Source organism: Pararge aegeria, chromosome 26 (assembly GCF_905163445.1).
Source record: "Pararge aegeria chromosome 26, ilParAegt1.1, whole genome shotgun sequence".
In the NCBI taxonomy this organism is placed as follows: Eukaryota; Metazoa; Arthropoda; class Insecta; order Lepidoptera; family Nymphalidae; genus Pararge; species Pararge aegeria.
The window spans coordinates 437,599-453,068 of NC_053205.1; the positions used below are offsets into that span (position 1 = coordinate 437,599).

Consider the following 15,470-nt stretch of genomic DNA (forward strand, 5'->3'; position numbering starts at 1 on the left):
TGTGACCAGTTTATTATTAAAGAAAAAGTGACAATGTTTAAAACCAAAATGTTTTGATTCTAAGAAAACATACAAACACATACATTTGAAATAATGATGATAAAAAAGACTTAATTCAGTTTAATTTTCCCATAATGTTTTCTCAGAATTTTTTTTTATTTGTGATGTTAATTTGATTATTATGTATTTTTTTTGTTTTAATTTGGTCCCTGATGTATATCGTTGTCGTCTAGTCGTTAATTTATTATTTGATTTAAAAGGAACATTTGAACACGATGTTGGAGTTTAAATAAGTTTTGAATAAAAATGGTTATTATCAAACTTGTTGTTTTTTTCTTCTCTATACAGATGCGTGAAAAGCAATCTCATACTCTTTGAGTGATTGTCGGCATTTTAACGAGTACGAGTGTCGAAGTTTCTAAAAAAACTGTGAATAATACAGTCTATCGATTATAACTTGTTCAGTATACGGTGTAAGGGACAAGTACAATAGTAAATAGACTCTAGTTCTAGAGATAGCCGTATGTTAAAATTTTAGCTGTCAAAAATATCATTATTCAAGTAGGCTCATAGATGGCACTTTTGATGATGGCTATATCTATATAACTAACTATGTAATAAAACTAGCTAAAAACCTATAATTTCGCTAGAAACGCATACCTACAGTTGATTTGTTATACCTGCCACCGAGGTTTAACTGCTATAATATTACAAATGCGGAAGTGGGTTTGTTTGTCTTTTCATCACGCTTACGGTACGGTACATACGGTAGCATAAGTTTTTAATCCCAGGAAAAGAATATTGACATTTGTAAAACTCGTAATAAACGTGGGCAACGAGTCAAATAAAATTTTATTTATTTCTTGAAAACTATTGATTGATATATAACTGGCACTTATCAAGTCGTAGTCAACCGTTGTTGCTAAACCATCGTCGCAGCTATGGTTAAATATTTTGTAAAAAGGTTACTAGCATTGTATTATTGAAATGGTGTCGTATTTATACTAGGAAAAAAAAAATAGGTTGGGGAAAAGTCTTTTCGTATTATAGTATGTATGAACTTGTAATAAAATCTCTTTGGCTATACTATTTGTATCCGGCTGGTTTTGGTATCATTAAAAGTTTAAATTTTAAAGAAGATAATTCCAAATTAAAATTAGGAAAATGTGTGATTTTTATTTGTTTTTGTACTGTGAACATGAGTGAATCTGATTAAGAAATTAGATACATTTTAAAATTTTACTACAAAAAAGGTAAAAATGCAACGCAAGCCGCGAAAAAAAAAAGCGATGTTTATGGTTCTAGAGTAGTACAAATTTGGTTTAAGCGTTTTCAATCTGGAAATTTTGATGTCAAAGATGCTCCTCGCTCTGGTAGCTTTATTACGGATTAAAAGGATGCCATTTTTGAAAAAGTGGAGCAAAATCGGCATATTAGTAGTTACAAGGTAGCTGAAGAACTGGGAATTGGCCACAAAACAGTTTTGGCGCATTTGAAAAAAACTGGGTACACATAAAAGCGGGATATTCCTCACGACCACACTGAAAGTAATTCTTTATTACCATTTTTGAAGAAGTGGATAACTGGTGATGAGAATTTGATCATGTACGACAAGAGAGTGCGAAAAAAGTCGTGGTCGAAGGCCGGTCAGGCTTCCCAGACTGACGAAACCCGGGTTAACTCGCAACGTGGTGGGATTGGAAAGGCATTATTCATTATGAGCTTTTACCACCAGGCAGGACCATCGATTCTGAACTCTACTGCGAACAACTGATGAGATGAAAGCAAGAAGTTGAGAGAAAGCGGCCGGAATTAATCAACAGAAGGGGTGTGGTTTTTCATCATGATAACGCTAGACCTCACACATCTTCAGCCACTCAGCAAAAATTAAGAGAGTTTGGCTGGGAGGAGTTAATGCATCCGCCGTATAGTCCTGACCTTCAGATTTCCACCTGTTTCGTTCTCTTCAGAATTCTTTAGGCAGTGTCAGGTTAACATCACGAGAGGACTGCCAAAACTACTTCTCGCGGTTTTTTGATCAGACGCCCCAAATTTTCTATAGCAATGGGATTATGTCCCTACTACCTACAAGATGGCAAAAAGTTATCGAACAAAATGGAACCTACATACTCTAGTTAAATGTAAATAAACTATATTAAAAAACGAAGAAACTTTTTCCCCAACCTAATTTTAATTAAGCAGATTGCTTTTAAAATCGATATCTTGGTGTCTGCTTCGAGACCAACAACAAATCTTTCATCAGAATTTCCAAAAAAGTGGAAGCCATCTTGAAGTTTTGGATTTTAAGCCTAATTTTTTAAATTTGAATTTAAAAAAAAATCCAGCGGGCCAGCTTAGAATGCATCAGAACTTCCCGTCAAATGTAGAAGTGTGATGTATTCATGAGGTTTTCTACAAAACATTCACTCCTTAAACGAGTGCATTGGAATATGTTTTTTAAGTGTTTTAATATTGAGTCAAAACATTAAAAAAAAGCATTTTTTTCGTATAGGAATTTAACAAGGGTTTTTAAAATGAAATGCAGGTATATTACAAAAATGTTTATTTACAAAAAATCTTACTGTCAATACAAAATTCATTCATTTCACCGGTCGCCATTGCTAGAGAGTATTAAAAAAATAAGTTAAAAATTAAATTTAAAATGACACCGCAAAAAGGCGGCAAAATTGTGATTAAAAGTAAATTCTTATAGTTGTAAAATGATGTAGCTTCTCAGGTATTTGTTTGATAAAAATAACGTTAAAAATACAGTTGTACATAATGTTTTCAGAGAAGACGCGTTGAGAAGCAAAAATTTACGCTACGCTTTGCGGTCCCCTGGGCTACAACTGAGTTACTCTTGACAGTTGCTTTATAAGGCATTTTACTGAAAATTTCTGAATACTCAAAGACTGAAAATATCACTTTGACAAAACAAGTGTCCTATAAAAACTTCTCGAGTCTTTTACGTCAGTATCTCGCCTTTGTTGTAAAGGTTTAAGTTTGTCTTAATTAGAGACAGTCTTTATCAGACTAAAATACTAAATTTTATAATTTTTAATTAACGCGTACATTCATTTTAAATTTATATACTTGATAATTCCTCCAAGTGTAGGTAAAAACACTAATAAAATCATAAAAAGCATTGTAATATGGACCTTTGAAAAAGTAGATCGAAACTGCAATGTTTCCTACTAGATGGCGCTACATTCTTTATAAGACTGATATAAAAGGCATATACTAATTTCAGCATAGTTGGTAGGAGCCCCTAACTTTGTGGTTAAAACGCTCAGGCCGCGATTGCTCCGAAAATTTGTATATGCTTAATAAAATTAAATAACTAAAATCCACTCAAACCTTTTTTAATAGGACTGAAGCCTGTATTATTTATGCTCTTAAATTTAAATGCAATGGACATTATTTAGCTATTTAAATACTTTCACTTATATAAATAAAAAGTACTGTACGAACGCAATAAGGCGCAAGTCTTTAAGTAATCAATAAAGTGTTGAGGTCTGAGAAATTTTAGACATAGGACTCTAGGCTAAAAAACTCACGCCAGTCTTATCTTGAGTATTTTTATCCAGACTTAAAAGACCTGAGTCTTTCATCACAAGATTCATTGGTTGGTTGGAATGGACTGCAAAGAACGTAAGAACTTTGGAATATATATTATTATATATTAGCTATAATCTAATTTGTTATAAGCTATAACAGAGTAGATTATAACTCAATAGTAACAACTCACAAAAATGGGCTGTCAACCGCCACTTAAATATAAGGATAACAAGTATAATGCGGGGTCGATAGTCAGTGCTCTTTTTACGTGACGCGACCTATACCAACTGTAATAAAGTGTCAAGGCCTCATTCGATACTCTTTTATTATAACTTGTCTTTCTGCAAAATATGTTTACTAAAAAAGTAAGTTATAAAAATAGAAAAAATAACAATTTAAGAGATTTTCATTAGTCTGTAAAGCCTAAGAATTACATGGTTAGACAAGTGAGAAGAAATGTTGTGATTAGATTAATTTTGTAATCAGGCACTGGCGCAACTTTGTTAAGTCTTTAGGATAGAATAAGTATTTTTTGAGTTATCACCATCATCCTAGGCCCACAGCTGAGCTAAGTTCAGTATATTAATTCAGTTTTTGGACCCGCCATGCTAGTCTTATATAGAACGTAAAATCAGAGTAAAATAGACCTTATATCTCATATTTTAAAGCAGCAAGTTCTATGATAAGTTTACGTTAAAGCTCAAATTTGTCTAAAACTCTTTAGCTCGGGCAATTGATTAAACGTATGTTAAAACATTAATCAGCAGTACGGGATTTGCGATTCTAAAACAAGTGAAATTAGGTCCATTTTACTTTGACGATACAGAGTTTCATAATCGAAAATGACTTATCGGGTTCACAAGAATAAATTGCTTGTTATAATTATTATTGTTGTAAAAAAAAAACTTAATAATGCAAAAGTAATGAATCCTTACAGACAAGGGCGTGCGTTACTAAGCTTATAATTATAGAAACAGTCCTCACAGAAAACACGTTATTAAACTTTGTGTTTGTCTGTGGCAATCCTCCGAACAGCTAAACCGATATTGACAGGGGTTTTCACAGACAGATAAATCAACTTGAAACCTACTCATTCTTGCTTCTTGCAGAAAATCGATAGCTAAATACATTGTGCAATAGAGAATACTAAATAAGTTGTGATATGGTTTCGGAGATCAGGGTGACAAACTGTTGGACAGGTTTCCACAAGCAGTTCAACCATAACTAAATTATAGATACATACATTGATAAAAAAATATTTTTATGTTTGTGTGTTTCATAGATAGAAATAATAAAGGAAGATTGTTTATATATTTAAATAATATTCAGTTATTCCGATAGATGGCGTTACTAACTAACATAAATACATATTTTCAAAGAATGCTATTTAATTAAATCTACATAAACACAAATCCTTAAAACTTTTACACATAAAATACATGTCATTATGTATCAAGTAATTCGGTTACAAAATTAATAATGACAGATCCATTTTTACACAAATTACAAGAGGTCATTCAACCGGTTCATGGATACACTGTTAAAATACATGTCACTAAGGTGTCTTCTGAAAACAAAATTAATAATAAAGGTTTCGTTTTAGAACAAAGTCCGAGAGGTCATTCAACCCAGTCAACGGGCACGCAACGAAACGTTTCTTAATTAATGCCATTTGCCATTTCACATAAAACCGTTATTATTTATTTTGTTCTCTATATACTATTTGCTATGAAAAAAACAGATTTTTAAAAACTGGGTTAATCAATTCCTTTGTGACACAAATAAAAATAGAGCTCGGATAAATGGCACTTAAAAGCTTTTATATATAGCCCGATTTCGGGTCCAATTAGAAAGTATTGTTTTATGAAGTAGCTGCAATCTTAAAAAAGGCATAAAACAGCGCCATCTAGCGATACTTTAGGAAACATAGTATTTCTTACTAAGAGAAAACAACAACTTTTCTATTTAAAATTTGTAGAAAGGTAAGCGTACATTCCATGCAGCCCACATCACATATGTCATCTTGAAGTACATTTTGTCTGTGGTGCGTTTGAAACATACAAAATGCACCAGAGATTATAGAAGAATCTCTCAGTACCCTTGCGCTACCTTAACAATTAAGTCACGTACCCAAACGGTTCTACATAACTGAAAAAGAGTTGCCTTAAACAATAATACTGAATGATTTGGTTTACAGTTAGCTACATATTATATGACAGTCAGTTGCGTAAGCAGTTAAGTTTGACACCTTTTTTTTATAAGTCTAAAGAATCTTCAGGCGTATATCATCACACTAACCCATTACCGGTCAACTACAGCACGGGTCACGGGTCTCCTTCCACATTGAGAAGGCGTTAAGGCCGTAGTCCACCACGCTGGCCCAATGCGGATTCATGGACTCCACTCACCTTTGAGCACAATCTGTAAACTCGCAGGCATGCAGGTTTCCTCACGACGTTTTCCGTCACCGTTAAAGCAAGTGTTATTTTAATTACTTATGCGCTATCACCGCATCTGTACATCGGCGTATTTTAATTTAAGTTAGGAACTATGGTATAAAATAACTTTTAAACAACTTTTATCTCAATTGTCAACAGAGACGACAGTTTAGACCCACCATGCTTCTGCAATGCGGGTTGATAGGTTCTAACAATTATTGTCACATACTGGTCATCGTATCGACGTGTTCCTTAGAAAGGCTGTTACTGAGAATTTCTAAAGAAAAATCCCAATATCTACTTGTTTGGTACAAATTTCGAATCGATGAGTATACAAACAATTAGTCTCACGAGGTTTTAGCAACTGTTTATGGACCTCGTAATCTGTAGACGGTCTTGTGAAACACCGGATCAAGTAAGCGGATAGCGTTTGTTCTAAAAATAATTTATAAAATATCATAGTTTTAACAGGCACCTTAAACTTTCTATAATAGACAATCTATCTATTGAAGAGAATGTCAACGAAATTGGTTTAGAACTTCCGGAGATTAGCACTCTAAAACATACAGGCACGCTGGACTCAAAGTTGTTTCAAACTAAACTGCTATACTGTTGATACTTTTACACTAAGTACTCACATTAAAGTAGTAAAAACATACTAAATGCATCAAATATGTATATAAAAAATACTGGTATACTGATTTGTACGTCTGTTCATACGCTAAATTACGTTCTTAGGACTAAGATATCGACTAATATTGGCGTTAAATATTATATATATTTATATATATATCAATTTGCATTCTATTTGAATATTGACATTAAAACATGTTATATATTTTGGACGTATATCGACATACAATATTGTGTACAAAAGCTACCAATGTTTAGTCATTTTCTACCATTGCAGTTACATGTTGGTAGAAATCGCGGCGATGTATCAACAACACAGGATCTGCAAGGGTGGGAGGTTTCGGCCGTGGCTAACCTCCCTAACTACCGACAAAGACGTGAGGCAAAGCTACTTAGCGTTCACTCTATCGGGGGGTTTAGGTTTAATATAATTGCCAGACGTATACAACAAATTAGCAAACTACCATTTTAGATACCATCATCACATACCAACAAGTGAGATTACAGTTACTAAATGTAACTTATTTTATCAACTTAAAAAAGATCCCGCGCTGTTGAAAGGGTGTGGCGAATATAATATGTAAGAGATTATTATTTCGAATGAAACAGTTCTTAATATTTTAAGCGTATTTTTTATATCAATAATTTTTAACCAAGAGCAATTGGAATGTCAAAAATTTTGTTAAAATCGAACAAGGCACGATTTCTTATTGATTTTGTCATTTCTATTACGAGTACAAAAATATACACACTTACAAAATACTGTCTCAAAATCTACCATTTAGTAGAAAATTTATTATAATGCAACACTAATATCTGGTTTGTTTACGATCTAATCATAAGTACGAAGAAGGCGAGTGTTGCCACGTAATAATTATAAATTACATCCAAAAATACTAATACTATTCAGGCATTTCGATTACATACTACTGGCCTTAAAATATTGTATCAAAAAACTACTCCTGTATTACGAATCTTTAAGGGCGGAATTTATAACACCCACCGAACAGAACATTGAGTCAAATCAAATCGTGTTTCCATTAATCGCGTAACACACGAGCTGCAATAATCTCACGTTCGCAATACACCTACTGTGACAATATGTACATAAATTAATACTAAAAATCAATCACTTGTCAAAAAGTACCACTTTGTACCAATTTCCTATCAAAATATTTCCAATGGCAGACAAAATTAACTACCACAATCGTTCAAATGTATCATACAAGTTTTAACTGAAATAGTAGAAATGTTCTCAAAAGTAAGTATCTACCGCAGTGTTCCTTTCCATCGCTGTTATAAAATAGTAGGAATCGGCTACCACTGACCTTGTCAACTTATCTAGCGCCTGAATTAACTATTCAATTGTTGAAACTATTTTATTTGTCGCCAAACTCCTTAACGTAAGGCCTATGTTCAGCAGTGGACGCAAAAGGTTGAGACACTTTTCTACCATACCTACCAAGCTACCAAATGGTAGAAAACTTTAGCAATTTAACTAATATAAAAAGGGACGCTCTAGCTATTGGGCGCGTAGTCTCCCCAGGAACAGAACCAGTTGTAGTTCAGCATGGCCGCGTAGGGGTGTTTCCTCTTCTTGTGCAGGCGGAGGGACTCCTCAGACGCGTACCAGTACTGCGGGAACTTGTCGAACGGGTACTTCACTGACTCTTTGACGTAGGGCTCCGTCGAGTCCACTGGGAACGGGAAGTAAATAATAAGTATATGGCTAATAATTGCGTACTGCAAGTATTAAATGAAGCGGTGATAGCTTAGCGGTTAAGACTTTGGCTAAAATCATTTGAGGGGTTTAGTATATAAGCAACCCCACAAATGATTTCTTGACTTACGCAGGCGATATGCAGATGCCACTAACTTATGTCTATTATGAGTAAATCAGCTGTTAATATTAACTTTTCGTTTATAAAGACCATTGTTTTTTTATTACAAATGCTATATTGTTATAAATATGTTGTGAATTTATGAATGTCTACCATGTTAAATACATGGTAGAAATTGCTTTGTCACTCCATTCAAATAGTAGAAATCGTCACGTCACTACTACCACATGGCAGAAACGGTCGTGTCACTACTAGGACACGGGTAATATATTTAACTTTTACTTATATATTATAATACCACTCCATAATATTATACAGGCTACTATGAATTATATTACTTTTTTAAAAAAAGGTAGGATCTGCGTTGCCACTCCTACCAAATGGTAGAAACTGTGATTTTACCCTACCGCATGGTAGCACTGAGTTATAACTCCTACCAAATGGTAGCAATGGGCATGTGAGTTCCTACCAAGTGGTAGGATCTGTCCGCACCGACCTGGCGGCAGGCAGTAGGCGCAGAACAGGCGGCGCTTCTTGCCCTCGTGCTGCGCGAGGTGCTTCTTGTGCTGCTTGCGGCGCAGCGACACGTGCGGGCAGCACGGGCACGGCGCGGCCAGCGCGCGCGGCGCCGCGCCGTGCCGCTCCGCCGCGTGGCTCACCAGCGTCGACGCCACGCGGTAGCCCTGCGGAGGGGGAGGTCTGGCTTACGTCTCACTCATACTAGATTATCAATACGAGACAGTGGCGTGCATAGAGGGTATGCACAGGGTTTGCAGTTGATACAAAATAAAGGAAATCTCCATTACGAGTTATAAATACTTAAGGGTAGGCTCAGTGGCGTGCACTGGTTTTCTTACCAGGGTATGCATGAGGCAGGAAAATTGCATAAAACGACAAAACACCTTCTCCTGTACGAGTTATATATCAATTTTAGGGTAAGCAGTGCTTTTGCGCACGTATGAAGTGTACGCCACTGGGTAGGCTTTTATAACTCTCACAATGCTATGGATAAACTATTATAACTCTTACGGGAGATTTTCTTCATTTTATATCATCTGCTTACCCTGTGCATACCCTATATGCACGCCACTGATACGAGATGATGTACAAATCTCAAAATCAAAATTATAAAAGAACTTAGTCATCAATCCTTTTGATAAAAACAGTCATGGATTTGGATTAAAAACGTGCCGTGCGGTGGCGGCAGATGAGAAGTGGCCACCACCACTCCGCTTGCCGCGGGTGTCGTACGAGGCGACTCAGGAATGTTACGGAGTCTATCCATCAATTTGACGCGTACGTGTTTAGCCGCATGTGCCTATAACTACAACGGCAATCACTCCCGGAACACAGCATTGCTGCTCAGCGGCAGTATGCCATTAGAAGCTCCCGGATGAGCTTTGCCATTTTAGAAGCTCTGCTAGTAATAAATTCTTACATACACTAGTAAATTATGTTTCACACATATATGTTACAACAACAATTTCTCTTAATCACATATCAGTGATATTTTTTTTCATATGTTTATCTTGCATAGTAATCGGTTCAGGCAACTAACTTTAAAACAATGTTCGCATCTGTAGGGGAAGTTTTTCCACTTGGGGTTCTTTTTCCGGCTGAACACCATCCGGTAGGGCTCGGTGGGGAACCAGTCCTCGGGGTCCAGGAGCAGTTCCACCAGCTCTGTACCTGAAATGAGACGTAATAATTGATTGCCAGCCGAATGGCGGAGTGGGCAGCGACCCTGCTTCCCGAGTCCAAGGCTGTGGGTTCGAATCCCACAACTGGAAAATATTTGTGTGATAAACATGAATGTTTTTCAGTGTCTGGGTGTTTATTTGTAAATTATAAGTACATTATGTATATTATTCCTAAAAATATTCGTCAGTCATCTTGGTACCCATAACGATGGTGATATATGTATTGTCGTAGTACATTTATTTGTTCATTATTTGTTTATTTAACAATACTGGATTATCTTAATTCCTAAAATCTGTTTTCTTTTTAAACTAAAGATCTGAAAGTCTGAACTATACAGAATAGTGAATATAAAACCTCACAATGTTTTCCTGCACTGTTAGAGCAAGTGATATTTTAATTGCTTATATTACATATACAATGAATATTCATAATTTAAAACAAATTGTAACAATCATTTACATGGCAAATTAATATGTAGTATAAAACAGGTAATGTTTGTTTCTTGTTGAATATCAATTGAATAAAATTAAGTGAAAAAACATCTAATCTAATTTATTTAAAAAAATTTATTAAATCTTCTTTTTTAACAACAAATATAGATGTTTAAATAATGTTTTAAAAGTTCAGTGAAATGCCTTTCGAGCGTTGTCAACAACTGAACCAAGAGTAACTCAACCAAGAGATGTAACTCTCACCTGGTGGCAGTTTAATCTGTGGTCTCTGCTCAGGCAGTGGTGTTGGTATTGTGAGGGTGGTCAGAGTGGTGTTGGCTGCCAGCAAACTTGTCAGTATTGTGTTCTGCGCCTGAAAACAACGAAACATATTAATTGGGTGACTTCAATGCATAACTTTAAGGAGTCCAGACAAATAGTTAAATAATTATTTATTAAAATATTTATTTATTTATTTAGAATATTGGTTAGAGTACAGAATAGACACAATAAACATGGTGCCACGATAACCGTTGCAGTAGTATAAACTGTAACAATTAACGCCCACCTCCAACAATAACTGTACCATTAAAACAAAAGTAGAACAAGAACCACTGGCATGCTCCCTAACTAATGACAAAAGAAGTAAAAGTAAGATGTTATATCTGTTTGTACCTGTAATAGAGCACCATTGGAGAAGCTCTGTGACAGATCCTTAGGTTTTCTCTTGTAGCCCTTCGGAGGACCTCTCTTCTTAGCAACCTCTCCGTTCTTTTTGTATCTGACCACCTCTCCGTCTGACACAGTCTTATTAACAGGTGTTATAGTTAATTTGGCAGGTAATGAGTAACGACTGTGCAAATTTTTAACTATATTATTCGCGTTCAAGTTACTGGTTGCAAACGCTAATGGATTAGCTAAGTTCAATGGATTGTTCACAAATTTTGGTAATGAATTTGTTGTTGTTGGAAATATAGTGAGGTTTGAGAGAGACTTTGGTGTTGAGAAAGCTGGTATCTGATACACTTGTAAGTTAAGTTCTGGTGCGAATTTAATTCTTTTTGCACTCGGTTCATCGTCACTCGAGTCGGATTGTATGTTCAGAGGATCCTTGTCTGACGTTCTGAATGGTTCCGAATGAGGAGACTCGGCTTCTTGTATGCAAAACATCTGAAATACATAAATTAAGCATCTATAGTATTATATATCATGGATTGTGCAAACCTACAAACAAAAGACCTATGTTCGGTAGAAAATCAATAAGTTTAAAGTTTATATTGATCATTTGACGGCCTAGTGGCGCAGTGCGCAGCGACCCTGCTTTCTGAGTCCAAGGTCGTGGGTTCGATTCCCACAACTGGAAAATGTTTGTCTGATGAACATGAATGTTTTTCAGTGTCTGGGTGTTTATCTGTATATAATAAGTATTTATGTGTATTTCATTCATAAAAAAAAAAAAAAAATATTCATCAGCTATAACACAAGCTTACTTTGGGGCTAGATGGCGTTGTGTGTATTGTCGTAGTATATTTATTTATTTATTTATAGAAAATTCGTATAGTAAATTTTTTCTCCTTTCTTTAAAGCTGCAACTCGGCAATCTGTCTTGAGACAATGGGCTTTAAGGTAATTTATTTGTGGTTTAAGGTAATTTTTTTTTTCGTTATTACTATTTTTTCAGGGATTAAACATTGATGAATTTAACCTAGTAACTTTTAAATCAACTTATTAAATTTGGAATTCTGCTTCTTTTCAGTCTAAAGAATAGAAGACTGCCGTCTCCGCCCAGTTGAATTTCCAAGCCAAAATAATGTAAAAACAATATTATATAGGCATATGGTACCAGTATATTACGGTAGCCTCACAATATATTTATAACAATATAGTATATGTAAGACAACATATTAGTCTTTATAAACAAAAAGTGGATATAAACAGTCGACTTACAAGAAATGGTCATAAATTAGTGACATCTGCATATCGTCTGCGAAAGGTGCAGAACTAATTTGTGGGACTGAGTATTCGCTTTTATAATATGATTCCTAAGGTAATTTTGGACCTACCAATGCATAAGTTTAAAGAATGTGTTAAAACACATTTATTACAGCGATTATACAATTGATGAATTTCTTAATGACAAGGTTGCTTGGAAGCATCCGGCTCCGCTTTCATCTCTCACAAGATAGAAAAATGAATTTTGAAATTTAAAATGTAAATTGTTAATGTTGGAAAAGAGCAACTGCTGAGTTTCTTGCCGGCTTCTTCTCGGTAGAATCTGCCTTCCGAACCGGTGGTAGAGTCACTACACACAGCAGACATGACATTTCAAAAGTGCTTATAGTAGGCCTACTTGAAATAAATTAATTTTGAATTTTTGAATTATGTATTATAATATTATGTACAATAAAAAGACTTGATTTGAAACATTCTAACTACATAGCTAAATAATAATTGACTGTCAGGGCAATAACTGGGGCACATTTTTTGGATAGTGCAAAACCAATCTTTAAAAGACTTAATATTTTACCCTTACCCTGCATGTATATTAAGGAAATCCTTTTTGTAAAAAGTATGGACATTACTTTATAACTAAAAAAGTACAGCAGGCGAAGGATTGTAGGCGGGGTAATAAATTAGTATGGCCCAAAGTAAACCTCACTTTATATAAAAGAAATGTTTATTGTATGGCAATAACAATTTATAACAAATTACCAAATACTTTAATTGACATACCTCTGCCTAAATTTAAGATTAAAATTATTGAATGGCTTATGCTTCATCAATTTTATTCAGTAGACAAATATCTAAAATCAAAGGCTTAAATTATTGTATTTCTAGGTTTAATATTTTGGTTTACTTTACATTATTTAATTTTAAGTTGACATTGTAATTTAATTTCACAATTTTTGATACCTTAATTTTCTGACATTTTGTATAAATTGGAAAAATAATTTTATAATTAAGGTGTTATTATAATTTGCATGCCATATAATGGCAGATTGTAGCATGTAACTTGTTATGTTTTAGTATAAGATCAAATTTGTTAACCTGCAATCACGCAGATCAAGATTTGAATTTGAATTTGTTATAATAACAAAAAACCCAGTCAATTATGTTGAGGGCTCTTCTTACAACAGGTCCTATTTAGAACCTTCCTAGCTTTAGTTACACTTTTTGTTATAATTTTGTGTTTTTGACCCTATCCAAAACCTTAATCTGTAATCTACACTTATTTTAAACCAAAACCGATACCTTTTTAAAAATTGTTTGTCTGTCTGCCGTTTAAAATTCTGATTTCTTAAAATTATAGTGGCTAAAACAAATTTATATATTTAATCTACACCTATAGCAATAAAACTGCCAAATTGTACTTTTACACTGTATGTTTTTTATATTTTTAACTTCCTCTATTTCACTGCATACAGTAATAGTATTAAGAGTTCAAAATTCATTTATTCAAGTAGGCCTAATATAAGCACATTTGAAACGTCAAGTCTGTCTGTTTGTAGTGATTCTACCACCGGTAATAACTTCATAGATATAATAGTCTTAGTTTCTCCTACCAATTATTCAGAAGATAAATAAAATTTCACCATACTAAATATATCAGAGTCAGATAATTTATGTTCTACTTTTGAGATATAGGGTCTAACCCAACACAAACTTATAATACATTGTTTCATGGGCTATAAGTCAAGTTTATTGGTAATTTTTGGTCATCACTATATTTGTAGGTATGATAATTCATCAAACAAAATCTGCTAACCCAAATACTGTAAGTTGTACATGAGAAAACATCAAAGCAGACACAATAACTTGTGTTAACAATCATTCAGGGCGTTCACACAAAATTACAGTTATAATAGCAAACGAAATGACGGAATAGAATAACTTACGTTGACTAATTATTTATGAAAACTATTGCCAAATCTTTAACGTTCACCGGCATAAAGCGCAAAATGGCGTGTTTATTAAATAATAGATAGAAACCGCTCAATTAACTAACCCTCGACAAATAACCGCACTTGTATTACGTACATTGAACTAATTTAATTTACAAACTAAAACTGCCTATTGTTATTGAATGGACGACTCACCTTTCCGCTGTTCTTTCGACACCGAATTCCTGAATTTCGTGCAAAACACTAAGTTCACATTGAACCGAGATTTATTTTATTGTTTTGTGATTCAATAAATGCGAAACATTAGTCTGAAAAGGTTATGCGTTATTTTAATAATAACAAAAGACAAAAGTAGACGCTTTATAAAATAAATCACGCTGCGATCGGATACGCGGAACGAATATTTTAAATTTACTTGTCATTTGACTTTAGTTATTATTTTCTAGGCCATAAAGTGTATTTGGTACACAACAAAATTGACACATTATAGAAACGCCAGTAACAGATAACAGCAAAAGATATAGTTTTAGCGGGAAATTCAAATTCAAACCTATTTTAACTCTTTACTCTATCTATACTCATATTTTAACACAGTTTAGGAAATAAAATAGGTACTAGTATCTTTCATCTCAAGGTAAGTTCAATAACTAAGATGTTTTCTATAAAACTATTCTTAATATTATTTAATTACTTGACTGATACCATTCCAACTTATTACCGTCCCGCTGCTGTGCATAGGCCTAATTTAACATAAGCCATAGGTGTATGGATGGTAGAGGTAAGGAGAGTCATCTTATATGGGAGAAAAGTTGAAAAAGTGTCCAGTTGTTGCGCTAAATAACAGTTCAAAAATCCTCCACAATGGCGCTGGTGGATGCACAGGGTATGGTATGAATGTAGCAATCGTAGATGAATTGAAGTATGCAGAGTTAAAAAATTTAATGTTTAATCGACTAAAGTAGTTAA

The 15,470-nt window shown here is 34.2% G+C and overlaps 1 protein-coding gene across 1 annotated transcript; it reads right to left on the bottom strand.

Moving 5' to 3' along the window:
* Positions 1-6,067: 6,067 nt before the first annotated feature.
* Positions 6,068-14,872, bottom strand: LOC120635239. Its single transcript, XM_039906197.1, has 6 exons — positions 14,700-14,872; positions 11,278-11,772; positions 10,867-10,975; positions 10,029-10,159; positions 8,967-9,153; positions 6,068-8,326 (listed from the first exon to the last, which is right to left on the bottom strand). The coding sequence occupies exons 2-6, from the start codon at positions 11,770-11,772 to the stop codon at positions 8,148-8,150; spliced, it is 1,101 nt and encodes a 366-aa protein (XP_039762131.1). The 5' UTR covers positions 14,700-14,872; the 3' UTR covers positions 6,068-8,147.
* Between the last annotated feature and the right edge of the window lie 598 nt (positions 14,873-15,470).

Coding starts and splice junctions, on each gene's coding strand:
- LOC120635239 (XM_039906197.1), bottom strand. CDS start 11,772: ATGTTTTGCATACAAGAAGCCGAGTCTCCTCATTCGGAACCATTCAGA. Junction 10,976..11,277: donor CCAATGGTGCTCTATTACAG/GTACAAACAGAT, acceptor CGTTGTTTTCAG/GCGCAGAACACAATACTGAC. Junction 10,160..10,866: donor ACAGATTAAACTGCCACCAG/GTGAGAGTTACA, acceptor GTCTCATTTCAG/GTACAGAGCTGGTGGAACTG.